Consider the following 22668-nt stretch of genomic DNA (forward strand, 5'->3'; position numbering starts at 1 on the left):
GTATATAATTAGTTTTCTTCGACGAACCAGTTTTGTTTGTAAATCTCGCCCCATTCTCTGCCAAACACCACGGGACATTCCGCCAACTGTTCGCGGCCTAGCGTTCTGACCCATACTGGACATCTGTGTAAACAAAAACTTCGTAGCCCATCGGATTTCCTCCGGTCTGCAAAAAAAACATTTAATATTCTGATTCTGGACGCCTTCCGAAAATCCGCGAAAGCCTCGTGCGTCGTGCAACGCGTCTCCCCACTGACCCCACGTGGTCCGCGAACGTGGTGGGTGGGGGGGCTCGGGGGAAGGAGGGAGAGGTGTGTGGGTAGCGTCACGTGATTCCCCCCCCCCACCGTGGGTGCACGCGCGACGAGTCACGTGGTAACAACGGGGGGGGGCGGTGCGCGTCACGTGACTCCCTCCCCACCGTGGGCGCACGCGCGACGAGTCACGTGGTAACAACGGCGGGGGGGCGGGGCGCGTCACGTGACTCCCTCCCTACCGTGGGCGTACGCGCGACGAGTCACGTGATACCAACGGCGGAGGGGCGGGGCGGGGCGGGGGACCGGGCCATCATGGCGGCCTCCATGGAGGCTATGGACGTGGCGGCTCTCACGGCTCGCCTGCGGGACGAGGTCGCTTCGCGCGTAGCGGACGACGCCGCCGCTGCCGCCAACTCCGGCGCGAGGGACCCGGGCGCCGCGGCAGCCGCGTGGAGGCCGCTGCTGGGCACACTCCGGTCCCTGACAGCCGCTTTCGTTCACCCGGCGAACAGGTGCGGGTAACGGCCGGGGCTGGACTGCGGCCTGGTGCACTCTCATGGACCCCCCCCCCACCCTCCAGCGTGACTAGCACAGAGCCCCCCTCCCCTGGGTTGTCTACCACAGAGCCCCCCCCCTTGTCTACCACAGAGCCCCCCCCTCTTGTCTACCACAGAGCCGCCCCCCCCTGTCTACCACAGAGCCCCCCCCCTTGTCTACCACAGAGCCCCCCCCTGTCTACCACAGAGCCCCCCCCTCTTGTCTACCACAGAGCCCCCCCCCCTTGTCTACCACAGAGCCCCCCCCCCTGTCTACCACAGAGCCCCCCCCCTGTCTACCACAGAGCCCCCCCCCTTGTCTACCACAGAGCCCCCCCCCTGTCTACTACAGAGCCCCCCCCCTTGTCTACCACAGAGCCCCCCTTGTCTACCACAGAGCCCCCCCCCCTTGTCTACCACAGAGCCTCCCCCCCTTGTCTATCACAGAGCCCCCCCCTTGTCTACCACAGAGCCTCCCCCCCTTGTCTAGCACAGAGCCCCCCCTGGTTGAGAGGCGCAGTGCTTCAGGGATTGAATGCGAATCATTTTGTCGCCGTGATCTGGAGAACTGTGGCCCGCTGATGTAGTCGCACGAGCTCACACGTGGTGGCGCTGTGAAGCCGTCTACGTTACGAGTGGACTGCTGCTCTTCGGTAGCAACAAAGTCAACTGCTGACTGCCCATTGGATTTGTCAAGCTTCAGTTGAATATTCACTGTGTAATAGATATAAAACATGTGATGGAGCATTACCACATGATACCATCAAAATATGAACTGCTCTGTGTATTCTAATGCAAGCATGAGAACTTAAAAGAAATTATTTGCTTCCAACATGTATTTATTAAAATGGTTTAATTGATATCGAACAATCAAACATAGAACAAGTGTTAAGTTAAATAAATAAAGTTAGAATAATAAAAAATATAACAATTCCAATAAGAAAGTAAAATGACTTTTCAAATCGCAAAAATCGCAGCCTTTGAGATTTATTTATCACATTGTTTCAAATTGCGATTTCGATTTGAAATCGATGAATCGTACAGCCCTATTAGTTCGCAATAAAGTCAACTGCTGACTGCCCATCAACTACGTTGCATGGCGCCACCAAAGCAGTTCACCAGTGGACAAGCCAATGCTGTTGAATGACTCAATTTTCCTAGACGTCCAATTGTAACATCACAGTTTCAAAAGTGTGTCGCTCGTGCCTACAACGTGCCACACGAAATAAGAAAGAACGTGGGCTTAGATGACACCTGTTAAGCCACATTGTAGAAGCCACGTTGATGCTGTGTCAGGAGGAGTCCTGGTCTTAGATGCTTGACTGGTTCTTTTTCTGAATTAAGCCTGCAAGTGGAAGTTCGTTTCTAGTTTTGTTTGTCGTTCAGATCTGTGCTATTGATGCTTTGTTTTAACCTGTTAGATTTTTGAAACCAAACTCGTGCTTGAACCCAAGTACATCCTTGCGAATGAGACCATGTTTCATGTATTAACGGGTTGTTTCCATCTCCTGGTGAAATAAAAGTTCCACTACGTATATCATATTGAGGAAATAACCCTTACATTCAAACGCTGTGTACTTAATACGAATTCCGCGCCGTCTCTAAGATGCTTGCTCCATGGCGACATCTGTCATTGACATGGCGCTTCTGGTGGCGACGTAACGATGGCAGCAGGTGAAGTGTAATTTATTGTGATCAGGTGTAAGCTGTCTTGAAAGCAGCACTTGTCTGGTTCGAGAGCGATGCGCATTTGACATTTAATCCCACTCTTAAAAAACCCATCCGAACGCCAAAAATCTCCTCCTAAAAGGCCACGGTATCGGCCAGTGTACACTCACCCCCTCGGGGTTTTATCCTATTTCATTTCAGCACCTCGTGCGTTCCCCCGACTTTTGGGTACCTCGGCTGTTTTGGAATGTGGCTTGAGTGGCCCTTGCGGCTTAAACGGTGGGCGCTTCCTCTTGCCCCATTGGTCATTAGGCACCTTTTAGTCTTTCAGCTCCGGCCAGTTAACGTTCCGCAGGTGAGGGCGACATGCACCCGCCCCGCGCCCCGGACTCTGCTGCGGTCTAGCGTTTCACTCGTGAGACGGGCTGCCGCTTTCGTGGTGAGGAATTCAAAACAAGCCTTCCCGTGTCCACGTTTAACCCTTTAACCTTTTGTTTTTCCTCAACGCGAGCGCGCACACACCACACATTTACCGTTCGGACATTCTCCATCGGTCGTCGTGTCATTCGTCCGGAAAAAAAGGCCTTTGCCGAGTCTCGAGGCTCTCCTCAAGGAGCGTCTCGGTAAGATTGCGACGGTTTGCATGTTCGGGGAAATCGGGAGCGTTTATGGAAAAAACAATTGCACGCATGTGAGATGGCCACCGCTCGCATCTCTTCATGCACACGTTTCATGAGCGATGGGAAACCGGTGGACTCGGTGAAACCTATCTAACTAGCTATTTATATTTTACTAGTTAAGGCCCACTGAGCTATATAGCTCTTTCAGAAGCGACCTGGCCACACATCATAGCTCAAAGAAGTGGCTTATCAATGTGGAAATTTATAGTCGCTAAATACTCGAAGGACCTGAAGAAAAATGCACGCAATCACGCGGAGAGAATGAAACATACCAACTCCAAATATACAGGCTGTCAAAGGTTGGGACCGAACCCACTACCTCCCGTATACCAGACGAGGCAGTTAACATCTCGCCACCGCAGCACGAAAACGACGCATGCGTCAGAATAACACTTACAAGGTCCGTACGGTTAGGTTCACGAACCGACTTGCTGTACTGACCGGCCCTGGCCACTTCGCAAGCTCAGGCGGGTTTGGGAGTTTCACAAATCTCCACGATCCACTTGCCTCAAAAAGTGCTGGACTATGGACAGGCATGCACCACCACGATCTTTCCACGGCGTTCACATCCGTAATTACCCTTGCTATAACGAGGTCATTTCAACCCATCATCCACTTGGGCGGTGTATAAATTGAGCAACAATTTATACGTGAAGTTAACTGGCGTTTTTTTTTTACGGATAGACTGTTGCCAGTGATAGGAATGTGCAATTTCCACCACTGCTTCAGGGCTTCCGACAGAGTTGAGTGACACACCGTGCTCATTGGAGAAGGGACACACTTTGGCTCTATGTTGGGTAATACTATTTCAATGGAGATAATTTGTTTTGGGCATCTTATGAGAAGAAGCGTTAATAACTGATAAGAAGAATCACCTCGCTAGGGAAGTGTGATTGGAAGAGGCAGATACGAACGCGATCGGCAATATACGAAGATGGTGTCGGGTAAAAAATGTCATTCATATAATCACAATTAGATGTACCAGTGCATGTACTTGTGGAACAGTTTTGTCGATCTATTGCTGGTTGAGGGCCTCCCCGCGCCGTGCGGCTTGTGGCGTTTATTTGATTGTTTCGATGATGCTTTGTCATGCTGGTCAGCGTGGATTGGCGAAAGCCGGGGGTCGAGGGTGTAGATGTGGTGGCATTGGCACGGTTTTGCTACGTACGGTGCGAAAGAAGTTCAACACATACATACAGCGTAAAAAACACACGCAAAGATGTGCAGCGCAAGACCAACCAGACCTAAGTCATTTGAACGTGTCTGATTGGAGATGCCACAGTCTCGCAATGGGATTTGCCGAATGAAGGAATGCACTTCACCACTCCCGTTAAATACCAGGGCGTTTTTCCTTCTCGAATGTAAGATGGATTCATCATCATCATCATCAAATATTTATTAAAACCAGGTGGAGCCCAGTGTGAACAAAAGTCTTTTTTCAACGGAGAGCTGGCTCCGTAACGTTACACTACGCTTATAAACAAAATCCATAACAATGAACAATATTCATCAGTCGACACGGTTTAACAGCAATAAACAATACAGCAGTGTAACGTTTAACATCGTAATTCATTTCCAGTACGGTAATGGACATTTTAGCTTGAGCACGCACGGTACAGTACAAAAAGCACGCACATTCGTAGTAACCAAAGAACAATTGCTCGATAAAAGTTAACTGCAAAGCAATGGAGGAGTTATTAAATTTGTTAAGAAGGACGTAAATGCATTTTTTTTCTTCATCTACGAACAGAATTACGTCAAAACATTTTCAAACGATTGTATTCGCTCTTGGGACAGTACACGCACTTTGAGGGCTTGTGTGAATTTGCTGCTTGTAAGCAAAATCGCACCTGGAATGCACCCGGGCTCGTTGGGTCCTCAGAAGCCAAGCAGGTTCGAGCCTGGATAGTGTTTGGATGGGCGACACACCATGCACACAACGGGTTAAAGGGATATGTCGCCCTACAAGTGGTAGTAAAGCAGAGAGGATCGTGTGTTTTTTAACCATGTTGGAAGAAGGATGGAAATGGATTTTTTTTCCATCTATGAGGAGAATGATGTCAATGCATTTAAAAAATATTTCATTGCCTCTTGGGAACGTACACGCATTTTGAGGCTTGTGTGAACTTCTGCGAAATCGCACCTGGAACGCACCCGAGCTCGTCGGATCTTCAGAAGCCAAGCAGGTTCTAGCCTGGATAGTGCCTGGATGGGTGACACACCATGCACACAACGAGTTGTCAAAGGGCTATGTGGCCCAAGTGATGGTCAAGCAGAGGGTCGTTTTTTTTAACCGTATTGTAAGAGGGATGTACATGGGTTTTTTTCATCTGTTGGAGAATGACGTCAACACATGCTCAAGTGATTATAGTTATTCTTGGGACAGTACAAGTATTTTGAGACGAATATTAAAAATGTTAACTCCCTCGCCTGGTATGCAGGAGGCCGTGGGTTTCGATCACGACCCTGAAGCCTGCTGTATATTTGGAGTTTGCATATTCTTCTGGCGGTCCCGTGGATTTTTCTCCGACTCCTCCGGTTGTTCCCTCTACATTTAGAATTGACATGTTTAGAGTATTTGCCTGCTACAAATGTCCACGTGATAAGCCGCTTTGTTGAGCTATCATTTGTGGCCAGGTCACTTCTGAAAAAGAGCTGTATGGCTCTGTGGGCCTTTCCTTTGTAAAATAAGAATAGTTTAGTTTGTATGTCTGCGCTCCTGCATCCTTGCTTTACGCCTTCACAAACTAGCATTAACCAGAATGGCGAAGTATGGTAAAATAACCCCCACGACACTCACGATGTGGGTAGGCCCTCATTCAGCAGCGGAAAGTCAAAACAGACTGGACACGTACCCATTGCGCGTGGGCTACCGGACGAAACTTGCCAGCGCGTACGCAGCGGACGCTATAAACGATCTCGGTTATTGAATCGAATCGTGAAAATCGAACCGTGAAAGATTAATGTTAACCCTTAACTGCAAGCGAGTCCAATGTTTGAGGTGTTGTATGTATGTTGTGTATATGCAAGTTTAACTTCTTTGGCACCATATGCAGCAAACCGTGGTACTCGGAGGTGTGGGGGAAGGACAACAAACTAAACACGAAATGCAGTCTTCAAGAAATGAGTTCTCAATCTGTGGATAGCTCGAGTTTCTTCCTAACATCGGAAGGAAGAGCGTTCCACCTGGCTGCAGAAGCGCATTCGAATGCGCGCGATGCAGTGGCCGTCTTTGTTGGATGGCCAGCCAAAAACCGCTGCCGCGATCGCCAGTACATGACGTGGATTGATCGGGATTACGTGCGAAATCAACAAATCGTACAGATGGACAGACTCGGTGGGTGCTGCACACACAGTTGGTCCGGGGCTCCACCGAACCATCCTGTGCTGGCCCCCCTCCGCCACTCGTTGTTGTGGAACGGGGCGGGGTGGGTGGGTGGGGGGGGCGACGGCGGGCGCGGGCAGACAGCGGGGACATGGGTGAAGGGACGTGCATTGAGCCGCGTCGGCGCTGTTCCACCGCGTCGGCGCGGAGATCGCTCGGCGTGCCCGCGTCCACGCCGCCGCGCCCGTCTTCAGATCGCTGGCGCTGTCTGTCAGTCGGAAGCCGGTGTCTGTTGCGCGAGCACTTGCCGCGCGACGTGCCCCTGACACTGTTTACGCCTCGTGGCCGGGGGCGGCGTTAACACTCGAACGTGACTGCGCCCAACGAGACGTGGAAGCGAAAACTCGTGGGGGGGGGGGGGAGGGGTGGGGGCGAGCCGGGGGTGGGGGGGCGGTCTGGGGACCGTGAAGGGACACCGCCTCCGGTGCTCGGCGCGCAAAAGCCGCGAATGTGAAGGTCGAGAGGTCATCCCGGCCGTCGCCGTTGAATCCTCCGCACCTCGCCGTCGCTTCCCTGTGATGGATCCCCGACCTGCAACCAAGTTGGCTTGGACTCGACAGGTAGTGGTGGCAGACCCGGAGCTACCTTCTCACGCCAGTGATGGTGAATTTCCCTCCACTCGAGGGGGCTCTGGATGGCCACAATAGAGGGGAATTTGAGTGTCTACTCTTGCGCACCGCTCAGAATTCTTGGAAGAAGACAGAGGTGGGAGTAGCGACACTTTAATCCACCACTTGGGTCCTGCCAATCGACTAACTGTGCTGTACCCATTCATACCGCTTCGTATGAATGGATCGCTAGTCCATTGAGTGGGTGACCATTGCAACCACGGCGGCATTCCTCGCATGCTATTCTTGTCAAATTGTATCGGAAACGAGTGGATTGTTGCGCGTGACGTTGCCGATCTGGGGATGAAGCACGCATGTACGTATGTGCCGATGGAGTCACAAATCCATGGCCGTCACCTCCCATCCAGCGGCACACGTGGTAAAAGAGGTGACACTTCCCCCCCCACCCCCAAACTTGTTTATTAATCGCGCATCCGAACTGATACTCGTTCGAGTAATCGATTGTTTAAATGGTCGCATAGCCCGGCTCGAGAATCGACGGATGCCTGTTTGCCCAAGCGAACACGTCAGCCTGACCATGTCAGCCCGACTGACGATCTGCTTATTGTACCACTAAGTCCACTCTTGACGTTCGGCAAAGTGCTTGCCACAAATGAACCACAATACCGCGCTGATCTTGTCAAAGTGCATCACGCGAACTCCGGTCGTCCTCGCAGCAGCAGCGGCTTTTGGTTAATCGTCGAACGAAGACGGTCACCGGCATCGCGAAGCTTTCATATGCGCTCCCGCGGCCGTCTGGAATGCTCTTCCTTCCTTAGGAAGCCACTACGAGCTGTGCACTTTTAAATAATCTCGATTGAAAACTCATTTCTTCAGAACTCCTTTTTTGTGTTGAGTTTGTTGTTTTTCCCCCCGCGCCTTTGGTAAGCGCGTACAGTGCGAAAGAAGTTCAACATACGTACGCAGATGGCGCGTGTTCGCGGTGCGGTGTGACCCGGCTAGCGCGGGGAGCGTGCTGCCACCCCGGCTCGCTCTGCTTGTTCACCAACCCCTCGCCCTATCTCTCCCTCTCTCGCCCTATCCCTCTCTCTCTCTCCGCCACCGCTGGCGTGCGACGGCGAAGGGAAGCGACGGAGCCCGCACTGTTCGACTGCCTTGGTCAGCTGCTGGAGGCCGTGACGGCGCCCGTCCGAGCGGGCGGCGCCGGCGCGGGGTCCGACCGGGCGGAGCTCGAGGTGGCCGGCGAGTGCTTCCGCTGCCTCCGCAACGCGTGTGTGCAGTGCCCCGCCAACCAGCGCCGTGTCCGGTGAGCCCTCGCCCGGCACCATGCGGCGCGCCCGGCGGGTGCCGCCGTGACCGGTGCTGCCGGGTTGTTGCGGCCGGTGTCTGTGTCTTTGTGTGTCTGTGATGGTGTGTGTGTCTGTGATGGTATGTGTCTGTCTTTGTGTGTCTGTGTCTTTATGTGTCTGTGATGGTGTGTGTCTTTGTGTGTCTTTGTGTGTCTGTGTGTGTCTGTGATGGTGTGTGTCTGTCTTTGTGTCCATGTGTGTGTGTCTGTCTTTTTATTTTGGGGAGCGGTAATGTGTTGGTTAGCGTGCTGCGCTACGAACCCGGTGACCCGAGTTCGATTCCTGCTTATGGCCAACACCGGTGACGATTTTCTGAACCGATCGTGGGCCTCCCCTAGTTCGACTCGGTGTGATGTGTAAACATCACCACTGGGGAGACAAAGGTGGCCGGGCGTGGTGCTGGCCACCCACCCCCTCGTGTGTCATACCGGCCTTCATAGGTGCTTGTCAACAGCACTAACAGCCTGTTTAGGCGACACGGGGGATCTTTGTCTTTGTTGTTTATATGTACGTGCCGTGCTGTGTGTGTGTGTGATGTGCTCTGTGTGTGTGTGTGCGTGCGTGCGTGCGATGTGCTCTGTGTGTGCATTGTGTACATGCTGTTAGGCCGGCATGTGCTTAGCAGCCTGTCTTGTGTTGCGCAGGGAGGCCGGGCTGATCAACGCTGTGGCGCAGCTGCTGCTTGCGTTTCCACCGCCTCCATCTGCCCCGGATGAGCCGTACTTCACCGGTGGGCGAGCGAGCGAGCGGTCGTGTTCTAACATCGCCGATTTGCTATGTCGGTGTATATCGCGTGCACGCTCATGGCCGGTGTTTTTTTTCTGTCGTTTTTTTCCTGTCCTGCCGTCGCGACAGCGGCGCGCTGCGGCCTGCAGGTGCTCGGCAACGTCGCGGCCGGGAACGCGGACACGCGGGAGGCGGTGTGGGCCGCCACCTACCCACAGCTCTACCTGTACGTGACGTTGTCGTCCCGGTCTCGCGGTCGCGGTTCGTAGGTTCGCTGTCGTCCCAGGACGCAGCTGGCTCCGGCGTCGGCCTGAGCGGTCAAACCGACCGGGAGCCATCGTCGCCCGTTGTTTCGCAACAGCGTCTCGGGGCACAATGGGCCTCGTCAGCAGTCAACGAACCGTGTATTTTTTTTAGTCGATGACCAGGTGTTGACCCGCAGCCATGCCGGCCCCGCACAATGCACGTACGTTGAGCTTCTTTCGCACCGCACGTGGCCAACCCTGCTAATCGGAGGTGCGGTTCCGCCGACTCGAGCTGGCACTGGACAAGGTGACTGCGGGGGCCACCAGGACCAGATGGGGACCAGATGGGGCATCTGGGATCGCCGGAGCTGCGTGTGAGGACAGGTGCAGGCTGTGACGCGTATTGTGGAATTGGAGGAGGAGGGAGGAGGGATGGTTGTTTTACCGAGTGGACCAGGTGGAGGACTGATAGCGCTCATCAGTTGCAGACAATTACGCTGTGCCCTGGCTCGGGCCAAGTACATATAGGCCCCAAGCAGGAGTGAGATCGTGCTCCGTCGCACACACAGAGTGAGAGTACCGCGTGAGCGAATGATCATCGCGACAACGATCATCGCGACGCGCATTCGGTGGCACGAGCGGTCGATTTGCCGCCGGCGCTGCACGTTTAACCCTTTGACCTCCGCCTCTGCCCCTCGCAGGAAGTTCCTGCAGTGTGGCGACGCGAAGACGCTGGACTACAGCTGCATGGCGCTGCACACGTGCGCGGGCCCCGCCCAGGTGGCGCGCCTGGCGTGCGACCCCCCGGGGGTGCTCATTGCTCGCGCGCTGCTCGCGCTGTGCTCCCGCCCGCACCTGGAGTGGCCGTGAGTGTCTCCGCGTGCCCGTGGCCCCCCCCCCCACCCCCGCGGAGGTTACCGTTGCTGCACGACGACACGTTGCGCGTGTGCGTTCTGGCTGCTGTTGAAACGATTTGGGTACCAATGCGTGTCCCGGTGTAGGCCGCTCGCAGCCGAAGGAGGCGTGGCGACGTCCGTTAGACACGACGAGGCTTTGGGGGGGGTCGGGTCGAAACGGCCCTGTGAGTCCCCGCCCTCGGGGTTTGGAGAGCTCGCGAGAAAGGTTGAGTGTGCTACGCTGGCACGGGCAATCACTCGTCTGTTGGCCAATGAACGCACCTTCATATGTAGAGGAGCGCGGAGCTCGGGCAATTGTTGACGCCCGCTCACCGCGTGGCTGCCTTCCCGTTTGCCTGTTGTCCCTCGTGCTCCTGAGTCGTCCTCTCTTTTCGAGCGCGGCTGGCTAAGTACTGTGCGATAGAAGTTCTACACACACACACGAGAGCGAATGCCGTGCTTCGTGTCGCCCTACTAGCATCTTGGTTGTTGTAGCTCCTATCCTGTTTGTCTTGCGGGCCTCTGTGTCGAGTGGTAAACCTGGGTGAGTACGAATGCTCGTGACGGATCGTCCAATATAATTACAAATCACGGCCCTTTTTTATATATATATTCATATATCCACATATATTCGTATGTATAGGCAAGTGTACAAAAGCTTGCGTTTTTTGCGGTCTGGCGTTTGCAGGCTGCTGATGGTGACGGAACGCTTTCTCAAGTCCTCGACCCTTCTGGCGCAGCTGTACGAACACCTGGACCTCAAGCTGAGGTGACGGCACCGTCAAGTTGAACGAACGTCACCGCGGTCTCTCTCTCTCTCGAGTTCCTCGCCCGGAATAAATCCGCCGGAGGTCACCCGAGCCGTGACCCCGCGTCGCCGCGCGCGTGTTCCCAGGCTGACGCTGCTGGAGCTGCTCCTCGCGAGTCTGGCCGAGGAGTCCCCGTCGGCTTCGGCGGAGGCGACGACCCCCGCGCCGGCGCCGTTCCTCATGCGGCTGGCCGACGAGCTGCGCACGACGGGGCCGGCCGTGCTGAGACTGGCATCGCTCTGCGCCGAGGCCGCCGCTGGCGACGAGGCGAGTGGGGAGGCCGTCTCGTCGGGTCTTCTTCAACATCGTTATTGAGCGCAGGCCAAACGGCACAAACCCCCCACCCCCCACGCATCCAGCAGCCAAACAAACATCGTGATAAGAAGGCACGTCGGATAGATAAGTGGCGTGGCGTGGTGCAGCACGTCGAGTGTGACAGGCGGTGCAACTTCAGCCGTCGCTCACGTGGCCAGAGTAGCGGCTCTTGCCTGGCCATCAAAAAAAGAGGCGGTCGCGCCCCGCATTGCGCGCGTTCAGATGCGCCGCTGCGGCCGTCTGGAACGCCCTTGCTCCTTCCAATATTAGGAAGCCACTGGTGCTGTGCACTCTTAAATCGTCTAGATTGAAAACTCATTTCCTTCGAACTGCTTTTTGGGTTTAGTCTGTTGTCCTTCGTCCACGTCTCCGATTAGCGCGGATGGCTACGTACGGTGTGACGGTTTCCGCGTGCGACGGTTTTTGCGCGCGCGGCCGCAGCTGTCGTCATCGCCGTCGTCTTCTCTCCGGCAGGAGGCCCTGCTCGTGGCGAGGACGCTGTCCGTGCTGTGCGAGGCGACCTCCGAACCGCGCGGAGACTCGTGCCTGCGCGACCACCCCACCTTGCTCGCCGCCGCCGTCGGTGAGTTTGCCGAGCGCCGGGTCGGGGCGCCGCATCCCCGGGCGGGACTCGACGGTTCCTTCTCCCCGTGGGTTTCCGGTGGCACCCCCCACCTTGTACACAGGAGGCCGTGGGTTCAATCCCGATGTTGACGCCTGCTGTATATTTGGAGTTTGCGCCCCACTGAGCTATGTAGCTCTTCTTTCCAGACGCGACCTGGCGATCACAAATGATAGCTGGGCGAAGTGGCTCACCATTACGTGGAAATTCATAGCGGCAAAAATACTCCAAACCCACGCCGATTCTAAATGTGGGGGGAAAAACGGAGAAAAATCCACGTGAGCACGGGGAGAGAGAGACACGCCAACGCACAGCAGGCGTCAGGGTCGGGATCGAACCCACGACCGCCTTCATACCAGGCGAGGGAGTTAACATCTCGCTACCGCAGCACCACACTCCACAGTGGTCGTCCTCTTTTTCATCACCGGTTCATTGGCCATCATCCAGAGCTTCGTGGGATTCTGGCGGGTCGGGCTGGGGGGGGGGCATGGTTTAGGCCTGCAGCTCATGGGGGTTGTCTCACCATACTTCACCGTGCTGGTCGGTGCGAGTTTGGGAAGAAAGGATTATTTTGTCTCCCCCGTGCACCGACTTATCTGATTGGTGTGGGTGCCCCTATCCCGTGATAGCTACTCGAGTCTTCAGGGCTCTCACGTTTCTTCACCACATCAAAGCAGGGCTTCGTTGAAGAAGCGACGTGTTTAGATGCTGTATAAATCTCAATTGCGTTTTGAGTTGTGCGTTCGGCTACAGTGCCACCCGTTTGTGTGTGTGTGTGCGTGCGTTCGTGCGTGCTAACTTGTGCTTTTGTAGTGTTTAGAACTTAGGTCCCCATCATCACAGTAGACTCGTCAGAGCCCCTTGTTTTAAAATCATCGTCATCATCATCAGCCATGCTCGATCCACTGCTGCACGAAGGCCTTCCCGAAGCCACGGCCTTCCCTCTTGGTCCATCCACAACACTGGCATTCACAAAACTTTATTTTAAAATGTGTCCAGGAAAATAATTATAAAGGAGTCTAGTAAAAACAGCTTTCATTTAGAACGAGAACTTAGTAAGATTGGTAAAGTTATGAAAGTTAAGTGGCGGTAGCTTCCCGCACAAATTAACAAGGGGTGGTGCTACCCATCTCGAGCTCGCAGCTCCGAACCAGCAGTGGAAATTCCACATTCCTATGCCCAACTCACCCGGAATGCACCCAATATTGTTAGATATTAAAAGCTAAGCTCAGCCTACAACAGGTGTTGTAGAGCGTCGTGCAACAAAACCCATTGTACTGTACTCCCTTTATTCACCAACCCGCACTGATGAGCACGGAGAAGTATGGTCAAACTTGCCCCACGACCCGCACGGCGTGGGGAGGCCCTCCAGCTGTGGACTGATGAAAGGGGCTGCACTTGTGCACACGTTATAAAAGGCCGAATTGACTCTTGACCAGGTTCTCATGACTTGTGTGAGCCGGGGCGCTCGAACCACCGCACCACCGAGCCTGCTGACACACACCGCGTGCGTGCGCGAGTGTGCGTGTGTGTCTACGTGCTCCTCCTCGCAGCGCTTGCGAACGTCTCGTTTCAAGTGAGCGTCCGCCATCGGTGGGGAGGACTCCGATGCCCGCGTCGGCCGTGCTAGCGGGCGCCCGCCGTGCTAACGAGCGTCGGCCACGCTAGCGGGCGCCCGCCGTGCTAACGAGCGTCGGCCGCGCGCTAGCAGAGACCCGCGGCTAGCGGGCACCAAGCCACCTCGCCCTGCCCGGTGTCGCGCACCCCGACGTCGGCCAAACTGTGCCGCCCTGACAGCGGCCCCCTCCGCGGTGATTGATGACCCTCCGTTCGAGGGGGCGGCAGGTCACAGAGGGAAGCCGCGGACGGGAATTCCGTTGGGTTGTAGGCGACTGCGCCGGCCTCGGCGAGCACTGAGGGGGGCGGGGAGGGGGTGGTGGTGGCGGGGGAACAATTCCCCCCCCTCCCTCCCTCCCTCTCAGTCTCGTCGCTCGTCCCCCTGCGGGGTTAAAACCGGGCGCCCCGCAGCGTTCGGTGGCTGAGGAAAGACGAGGCCGTGACACTCGATAAGTGTTTGCGTCTGCGAGCACGCGCGTGTCCCATGCGGGACAAAACAACGCGCGGCGCTTGTGCCGTGCGGTTCGGCCCAATGCCGAGAGCGCGGTTTGTAGTGCAGTCCCTTCTCGGAGACGCTGTTTTAGAAAAATATTTTTCTGTTTATTTACCCCATTTTATCGTGGTTTGTGCTGTCGGTGTCTCACCACGAGGCGAACTGTCACCCCACAGCGTAAGGCCCCCGCGAGGTACAAGGCAGCAGGAGGCGACGATGGCTACACTGTGCTGATGATTCATAACGAGGGCGAAACCGGTGTGCAGTCGTCTCGTCCTGCTGCTGCTAAATGACACGGCCACAGTTTTGAGCCGGTGGTTTAAAGCGAGCCTGTGTGCGTTATGGGAGGGAGGACCAAGCTCACGACCACAACAAATTAACCTTTCTGTGAAATCCCAGAAGCAGCTCTCCATCCGCTTCCGTGGTCCTACTGTCTCACGGGGAAGGGTCACTCTGAAGTGCGGAATTAAAAGGAATCGTGCAGATGTCTCAACGCAGCGGGTTCCTTCTTACAAACGAGTCTTGAGACTCCGTGACGCTTTCAGAATCGGGCTCTTTCTTTATCCTGGAGAAATCCGCTCTTTTTTTAACAGATTTACAGTTGGGGTGGAACAATACCTGACATCGTCGCGTCGCGTGCCGTCGTGTGTCCGCGAGCAGACCTGCTCGGGGAGTGCCACCGCGTGGGCCGCGAAGAACGCAACGCCTTCAGCCTGGCCCAGGGCTACGGCGGCCTCTCCTCAGCGGCGCACCCCGCGCACGGCGTCAAGCGCGACCTCGTGCGGCTCGTCGGCAACCTGTGTTTCGCTCACCGCAGCAACCAGGACCAGGTGACCGCGCGCGGCGACCGGCGGCCGTGGCGAAATCGCGACCGTCACGCCGGCCAGACTTTACGCTCGCCTAGGCTGCCTGGTGCACCGTCCTGCGTGGAATGTTTCGCTGGCCGACTGCTCACCCGTGTCTGTCACCTCCCTGACCACTCGCCTACCCACAGGGTCTGTCCACAGCGGGGTGGGGGTGCGGGACCCGGGGCGAGTGACACTGTGTAGTCTCCCCCCCCCGCCCACTGATGCATTCAAACTAAATCGGAAGTTTTACATCTGGGCGAAGACCCCGGGGCTGGCTCAGGACACGCAGGTGGGAATATGTCACTCGGCTGGCCTGGGAACACCTGGGAATTCTCCAGGAAGAGCTAGAGTTTGTCGCCAGGGAAAGGGAGGTCTGGACCGCGCTAGTGAACACGCTGCCGCAGCGACCCTCGCCAGGACATAGCGGACTGGGAAACGAACAAATGAACCGTGACGTCAAAGCGTGGGGCCTCCCGAAACGCGGGGCCGGGGGCGGTCGCCCCGATTTGCCGTGTACCCCCTAGGGACTGCTCTCCCCACTCAACCGCTCTCCTACCTAACAGCTCGCTAACCTTGCTGGCCGACGCCAGAATCCCGTGGTGACCGATGTTTATCGTTTACCAATTGGCAACAGAGCATCTACGGTATCGACGACCAAACGGACGCCGTTTGCGTCCGCTCCCCCCCCTCCTCCCCGCGCCCTCTCGTTGGGCACACGGCGAGCGGGCGTTGTTCCGCGCGAGCGTCTCGCCCGTCCGGTTTCATCGGCTGCGGGTCACGGTTTGCGGGGGATCGGGCGGATGGTGGGGGGGGGTCAGGGTTCGCGCAAGGGGTCAGCGCAGGCGGTCGGCCGCTCGCCGTGACGGCGACGACGACGAGTGGCCGAGTGAGATTAACGAGCCGCTCGGCCATCCAGCGCCGCGCCCGTCCCTCCGCGCTGCAACGGCCGCCACCGCCGTCGGTGGAGATTCTTCCCACGGGTGACGCGAGGCAAACCGCAGGTGGGGGAAGTTATAGTTGCGGCGAGGGACTGTGGGTCGGGGGGGGGAGAGTTGGAGGGAGGGAGGGGACGGGGGCGGTGACGTGGCCGAGCGGTAGCGCTTTTTTGCCGCTCGTTGGCGGAGCTTTGCGGTTGAGGCCACGCTTGTGAATTTGTGTGCCGACGTCACGAACCCGGCGCGCCGAGTTCGATTCCCGCTCACGGCCAGCACCGATGGCGATTATTTGAACCGGTACCTGGACCTCTCCTAGGTCGTCTCAGCCTCAAATAAGTATCTGGTGCGATGTGTAAACATTGCCATGAAGGAGACCCGGCCGGGCGTGGTGCTGGCTACCCACCCCCTCGTGTGCCATGCCGCCCTCCATAGGTGCTCGCTAACTGCACTTGCCCCAACAGTCTGTTGAAGGCTATTCAGGGGAACTTTGTCTTTGTGTGTGTGTGTGCCGACGTCACGGTCCACAAAGAGCAACAATGGGCACACACAGCCTCCGCCAGCGTCGAAGGCTGTGTGTCTCCACTCTGAACGATGTTGTCCTGCAGCCGATGGTATAGTGAGCGTTAACTAAAGCGAGCGGTCTTGGCCAAGACCACGCCGCTCTGGAAGGGATCGTAGCCAAAGGAGGGGAAACGTGCTCCGCACAGATGGGAGCGCCGACGAAAGCATCTCATGCGCAGAAGCAGGACGTATGTTGAAATAATTTAAATTATTTCGCACCGTACGTTTCCAACTGTGCTAATCGGACGTGCGGGGGAAGGAAGCTGGATGGATTGTTGTATCACGAGACCGAGAGAGAGATGGCAAAGGCTTGGTGGAAGCCTCTATCAAGCAGTGGATAGATCACGGCTGCTGCTGATGACGATGATGGATGTAAGGAAAGGTATAGGATATAACAAAAAGTGCATAGATTTGCGTACAACAGTAAAGTGTTTCTGTGTGCGAATGGATAGTGTGATGCTTTCCAACGTGCGTTTTGTCTTCAAGAGCGTTCGCTTAGCGGGAGGGAATTGGATGGGTAGCTTCGGGGCGAAAGGCGTTTTGAATTTTTGCAAAAAAAAAAGTAAAACAACTTCTCCAGCGTTAAGCCTCAACGTTTTGGACGACGATTCGGTCAGCTTGACTGGTTTCGGTCGCCAGTAGCAACAGAGCTAACAATCGTCTCCGCTCGCGATACAATCGGGATGGACGTAACTAATGGACAAACACTTTCCACTTCATTTGTAAACCATTGAAAAATAACGCATTTATAACAATGCTTTCTGCTTGCTCTCTAGACCAGGGGTCTCAAACTCGCGGCCCGCGGGCCAATTGCGGCCCTCGGGACGATATTTTGTCGCCCCCACCTTAATATGAAAGTTTCATGTTAGTGGGGCCCGCGAGTTTCATATTGTAGCAACCCCGGTGTTAGCTGCTGTGTGGGACAATGTTATGATGTTCTGGTTTCTTACTGTGTGCCTGTCCAGTGAATGCGGCATGCATGTGAGTGACATGGGGGGCGGGGTCGTGTGTGTGTGTGTTTGTGTACGTGTGAGAGTGAGTGAGAGAGAGAGCCGGGAGAGAAAAGAGTGGCTTTGGATGTGCGGAGAGCAGGAGGGTGAAATTCATAGTTTTCCACCCTCTTTCGCGCAGGTCATGATGTATCCAGTGCTTCATTTGTAAATCACAAGGTGCCGGAACGCTAAGTACATATGACAGCGCAGGTACGACGAGCACAGGTCCCGGAACGCACATAAAACGACGCTTAAAACAGCACACACATGCCACTTACAATGCAGTGGGACTTATTTAGGCTATACTGCAGTGACGGTATCAGTCTTTGTGTCAGTGATTAATAAAGTGGCATCTTGAGCAAAGGCGACTTCTGTGTCCAGCGGAGAAAACGAACGGAACACACACATACACAATTTGTTAAATTGAAGGTAAATTCAAGGGACACCACAGCTCCTTTACGCACACGCTGCGCTGTGAGGTATTGGGAGCTTCTTTACGCAGACGGATTATTCTAAACCGCAGCAGTTTATAACACGTCATTGAGCTAATGTCTACATTTTACAGTCTGGGCTGTTTTACATTATTATTTACACCTGATATGTGTGGATGAATTTTAATGATTTAAATTCCCTCATCCTCTGGTGGTGACATTTACGCACCGAGCCACAGACTGTACATGACGATGTGCATAATTATTTTGGTTCATCTTAGAAGTCTGCATTTGTTATTATTTTATGAAATTGTGATGCTGTTATTAAAAAAGCTTTATATATAACTTATTATATTATCTTGTTATTGCGTGGCCACAAATTAGTAATTCATCCACCGATGTCAACAGGGGCTCCGTAATATTCTAGTGATTACATTATAATGTTATATTTTATTTTAATAATTTCTTAAAAAACTTTTTTTAATATTCATATTTTTTTCGATACGAGAGGAACCGGATCTGCTCAAATAAGTCCCGGAATGCAGGCAAGCCAACACGCCGGCACAAAGTAAGCACAAAAATGGATAGAAAAATGTGATGATGTGACTGAAGGAAGCGAAAGCCCCGACAGTGGCCAGCAGCATTTGAACCCCGTGGTCACACAATGACACTGCCTCATATAGTCCTCTCCTCTCCCTCTTTCGGCTCTCCACTGTGCGCGCACCGGAGCGCGTCAAAGCACAGATCCACAGCTCATCCCGGCTCAGATCCCCGTGCTTTGAACAGAGAAGCGTGTATAGTAGCAGCCGCTACAGCTGTGTCTGCCTGTGACTGGGGTGTGGGGACGAAATCTGATGGGAACGCATTACACCCCCCCCCCCCATAATCTACGCATCTGTTGTTACCGGAAAAAGCGGAAATGACGTGAATTTGCGGAAATTATGTCTCCGTGCGTCGCTGGTTGGCTTAACACTTGACTGAAACTTTATTGCTTGAGCGACAGCAAATGGAATGAATATATATCTTGTCACACAGCCCCAATCATGTCTTTTTCAAAGCATGCAGTGAAGAGAAAGGTTGGTGACGAGCACAGACAATTTCAGGAAAAGTGGGAGATACAATATTTCTTTGTTGAGCATATGAGCACCCCGACGTGTCTTAATTATACAGAAAAAGTTGCGGTGCACAAGGAATACAACCTCAAACGTCATTACTCAACTAGACATGCTGAGGAGTATGCAAAATACCAGGGAGATGAGAGAGCCAACCGGGTTGCCAATCTTAAAACATGTCTACTGAGGCAACAACATGTCTTCAAGAAAGCAACCAAAGAGAATAATGCAGCAGTCGAAGTAAGCTACATGGTTAGTGAGATGATTGCTAAGGCAGGAAAGCCATTCACAGAAGGCGAGTTTATCAAAAAGTGCATCTTACAGGCTGCAAGTATAGTCTGTCCGGAAAAGAAAGGTCAGTTTAGCAACATCAGCCTTTCTGCTAACACCGTGGCAGAGCGCATTTCTGACCTGTCAAGTGACATTTATGATCAACTGCGTGAGAAAGCCAAATTTTTCAATGCATACTCAGTCGCTCTTGACGAGAGTTCAGACATCACTGACACTGCCCAGCTCACAATATATGTCGTGGTGTTGATGACAATTTTGAAGTGATGGAGGAGTTGCTCACAGTAATTCCAATGCATGGCCACACCACCGCTCAGGAGATATTTTGCCAGCTGTGTGATGCCATTGTGAATGCCGGTTTGCCATGGAAGAAGTTTGTTGGAATAACAACTGACGGAGCGCCATCAATGACAGGGAGGAAAAATGGACTGGTGGCACTTGTTCAAAGAAAACTAGAAGAGGAGGGTGTGGAGGAGGCCATTGCTCTGCACTGCATCATACATCAGCAGGCCCTTTGCAGCAAATGCCTGAAGTTTGACAATGTGATGTCTGTTGTTGTGAAATGCATCAACCAAATCAGATCCAGGGGCTTAAAGCACCGGATGTTCCGTACTTTTTTAGAGGAAATGGAGTCAGAATATGAGGATGTGCTCTACTTCACCGAGGTACGTTGGCTCAGCAGGGGAAACGTCTTGAAGAGATTTTTTGAGTTGAGAGCAGAAGTGAAAGCCTTCATGGAGAAGGATGGGGTGGCTGTTCCTGTGCTAAGTGATCCCAAATGGCTCATGGACTTAGCTTTTCTTGTTGACATCACGCATGAGCTGAATGTACTGAACAATAAGTTACAAGCCCAGGGGCAGCTCGTCAGTGCTGCCTATGACAACATGAGAGCATTCTCCACAAAACTTGTGTTATGGAAAGCCCAGCTCTCTCAGACAAACCTTTGCCATTTCCCAGCATGCAAGGCACTCCTGAATGCAGGCACACCATTCAGTGGTGAGAAGTATGTTGGTGCCATTTTGAGGCTACAGGAGGAATTTGGTCACAGATTTGCAGACTTCAAGACGCACAGAGCCACTTTTCAAATTTTTGCGGATCCCTTATCCTTTGATGTGCAAGATGCCCCTCCTGTGCTTCAAATGGAGCTCATTGACCTGCAGTGCAACTCTGACCTCAAAACCAAGTTCAGGGAGGTGAGTGGAAAAGAAGACAAGCTTGGGCAATTTTTGCGAGAATTGAAGCCCAGCTTCCCTGAGCTTTCCCGAATGTTTAAGCGGACCATGTGCCTTTTTGGGAGCACATATTTGTGTGAAAAGCTCTTCTCCACCTTGAACTTCAATAAGTCCAAGTACAGGTCCAGACTTACTGATGATCATCTTCAAGCCATACTGAGGGTCTCAACTGCTTCCTCCCTCAAGCCAAATGTGGCTCAGCTATGTGAGAGGAAGCGCTGCCAGGTCTCTGGCAGCAGGAAGTAGGCAAGAGAAGCCATGTTCAGAAGAACCGTTCATGTTCTTCAATATTCTATTCATGTTCAGAAGAACCCATTGAAGTTAAATAACTGTTAGTAATGACATTTGAGAAGTTTGGATTTTTTTAGCAAAGTTTTTTTTGTGGAATACCTGATGCGGCCCAGCCTCACCCAGATACTGCCTCCAGCGGCCCCCAGGTAATTTGAGTTTGAGACCCCTGCTCTAGACCCTACCCCGATGTCCGCAGGGAGGTGAAGCGTTGGGGGGGCCTAGGTTGGGGGGGGGGGGGGTTGGCTAAGGATCCCATCGTCACACTGCTGCCCATCAAGATCACTCAACGGCGACACCAAAGGTGATCCACCAGCCGACAACCAACATCGCAGAACGGCCGAAGAACCCAGACATCGCACCCCCGTTCAGAACCGTTGGCTACGTACGGTGCGAAAGACGTTCAACACACATACGTACATAGAAGCATCGATTCGTATCCTTTCGTATCTGCTCCGCAAACCGGTAACTTGTCCCCCGGGCGCAGCGTCACCGTCCTACCAAGAAGAAGCTGGCGCTGCCAACGCCCCCCCCCTCCCGCCTCGGGGCCTTCTCGACGGTTTGGTCTCGGTGACCCCTAGAGGGCAATCCCTGGTCCTCTCGCTCCACCCTCCCTGCGGCTGAGTCCATTATGGGATTCGAGGGGAGTCTTAGCCGCGCTAATCTCGCGACCGCGAGGAGTGCGCGCACCCCCCCCCCCCATTACCCCCCCCACCCCCCCATCACCCCCCCATTCCCCCACCCCTCACCGCAAGGCCAAGGAGCCCTCAGGGCACTGGAGGAGGACGCTGCCGCCAAATTCCCCCGGATTAGAAGAAACGGAACGGAACGCGGCAGCCACCCTCGCAGGTTTCGCGGCGAGCCGGCGTGGAAATATGCGCCTTATTTATTTAGTTAGTTAGTTCGTTATTTATTTATTCGCGCAGGCTGAAGCGCACCTGGGCGAAGCCCGGGGTTTGCGCGCTTGGGCAGGGATTAATGCGCTATTAATCCCGGCGCGCGCCTTGATGTGACACGCGTGTGACACGCGTGACACGTTTGATCGAGCTTGTGCCCCCCTCCTTCCCCTTCTCCGCCCCCCCCCCCCTCCCCGTGCCCCCTCACCCCCCCTCCTCCCTAAATATGTGCAGTGAGTGAACGCGACGTTATCGTGGGAAGAAAACTTAGCCAGAGCCGAACGCAACACTTAAAACGTTGACCTCTGGCCGACGTAGCAGGTTCCCTACGAGCGAATGCGTTCAGCCGAGTTTGCTTTCGTCTTGGAAGTTCGCTGGTGCGGTGCCCCGGCCGTGCTTCCGCTCCGCGGGCAAACTCCACGCGCCAGGTTTTTTGTTCGGACAGGTTTTTCGCGAAACAAACGAACAAACAAAAAAATGTAAACGGATTCCGGGGCACCAACAACAACAACAACAAGAAACACGATATCGGAATGAACGATTCTTTTCGCACGCGCGTACGGTAGCTTGTGAAATTCAGTTGGTGCTCCATTAGTCTTCCGGTCCCAGTTTTGGTTGCCAATTACACGCGAGGATGCTTTCACGCGTAATCACTGATTGGCAACGACTAACTAGCACCGGCTGCTCTGAGATCTTTGGAGTCGGCAGTTTGTGGAGTCGGCTGTCGAGCCGTTGGCAGCGAGCAATTCGCACTCCTCGTGTCGAGCACTTGAGACGCGGTTGTCACCCAAACTCGTGTGTGCGCACGTGTACGTTGTGTGTGTGTGTGTATATCATGGGTGCTCGCAAACAGCACTTGCCCCAACAGTCTGTTAGGGGTATGTGAGGGTATCTTTGTTTATATCACGTGGGGGGCGG

The 22668-nt window shown here is 54.2% G+C and overlaps 1 protein-coding gene across 2 annotated transcripts in view; it reads left to right on the plus strand.

The window, feature by feature from the left end:
• Positions 1-546: 546 nt before the first annotated feature.
• The window catches only part of ATXN10 (ataxin 10), a 59188-nt gene continuing 37066 nt past the window's right edge, over positions 547-22668 (plus strand). The window contains exons 1-9 of one of the 2 annotated variants that reach the window (XM_078874160.1): positions 547-769; positions 8219-8401; positions 9089-9174; positions 9300-9396; positions 10117-10281; positions 11000-11080; positions 11207-11387; positions 11910-12018; positions 14828-14997. In XM_078874160.1, the coding sequence (XP_078730286.1) occupies positions 570-769; positions 8219-8401; positions 9089-9174; positions 9300-9396; positions 10117-10281; positions 11000-11080; positions 11207-11387; positions 11910-12018; positions 14828-14997 (1272 nt within the window). In that variant the 5' untranslated portion in view covers positions 547-569. The remainder of the gene's footprint in view (positions 770-8218; positions 8402-9088; positions 9175-9299; positions 9397-10116; positions 10282-10999; positions 11081-11206; positions 11388-11909; positions 12019-14827; positions 14998-22668) is intronic. The other variant, XM_078874161.1, reaches the window with a different exon arrangement.

The sequence above is a fragment of the Lampetra fluviatilis genome, chromosome 38 (assembly GCF_964198595.1).
Source record: "Lampetra fluviatilis chromosome 38, kcLamFluv1.1, whole genome shotgun sequence".
Classification (NCBI taxonomy): Eukaryota; Metazoa; Chordata; class Hyperoartia; order Petromyzontiformes; family Petromyzontidae; genus Lampetra; species Lampetra fluviatilis.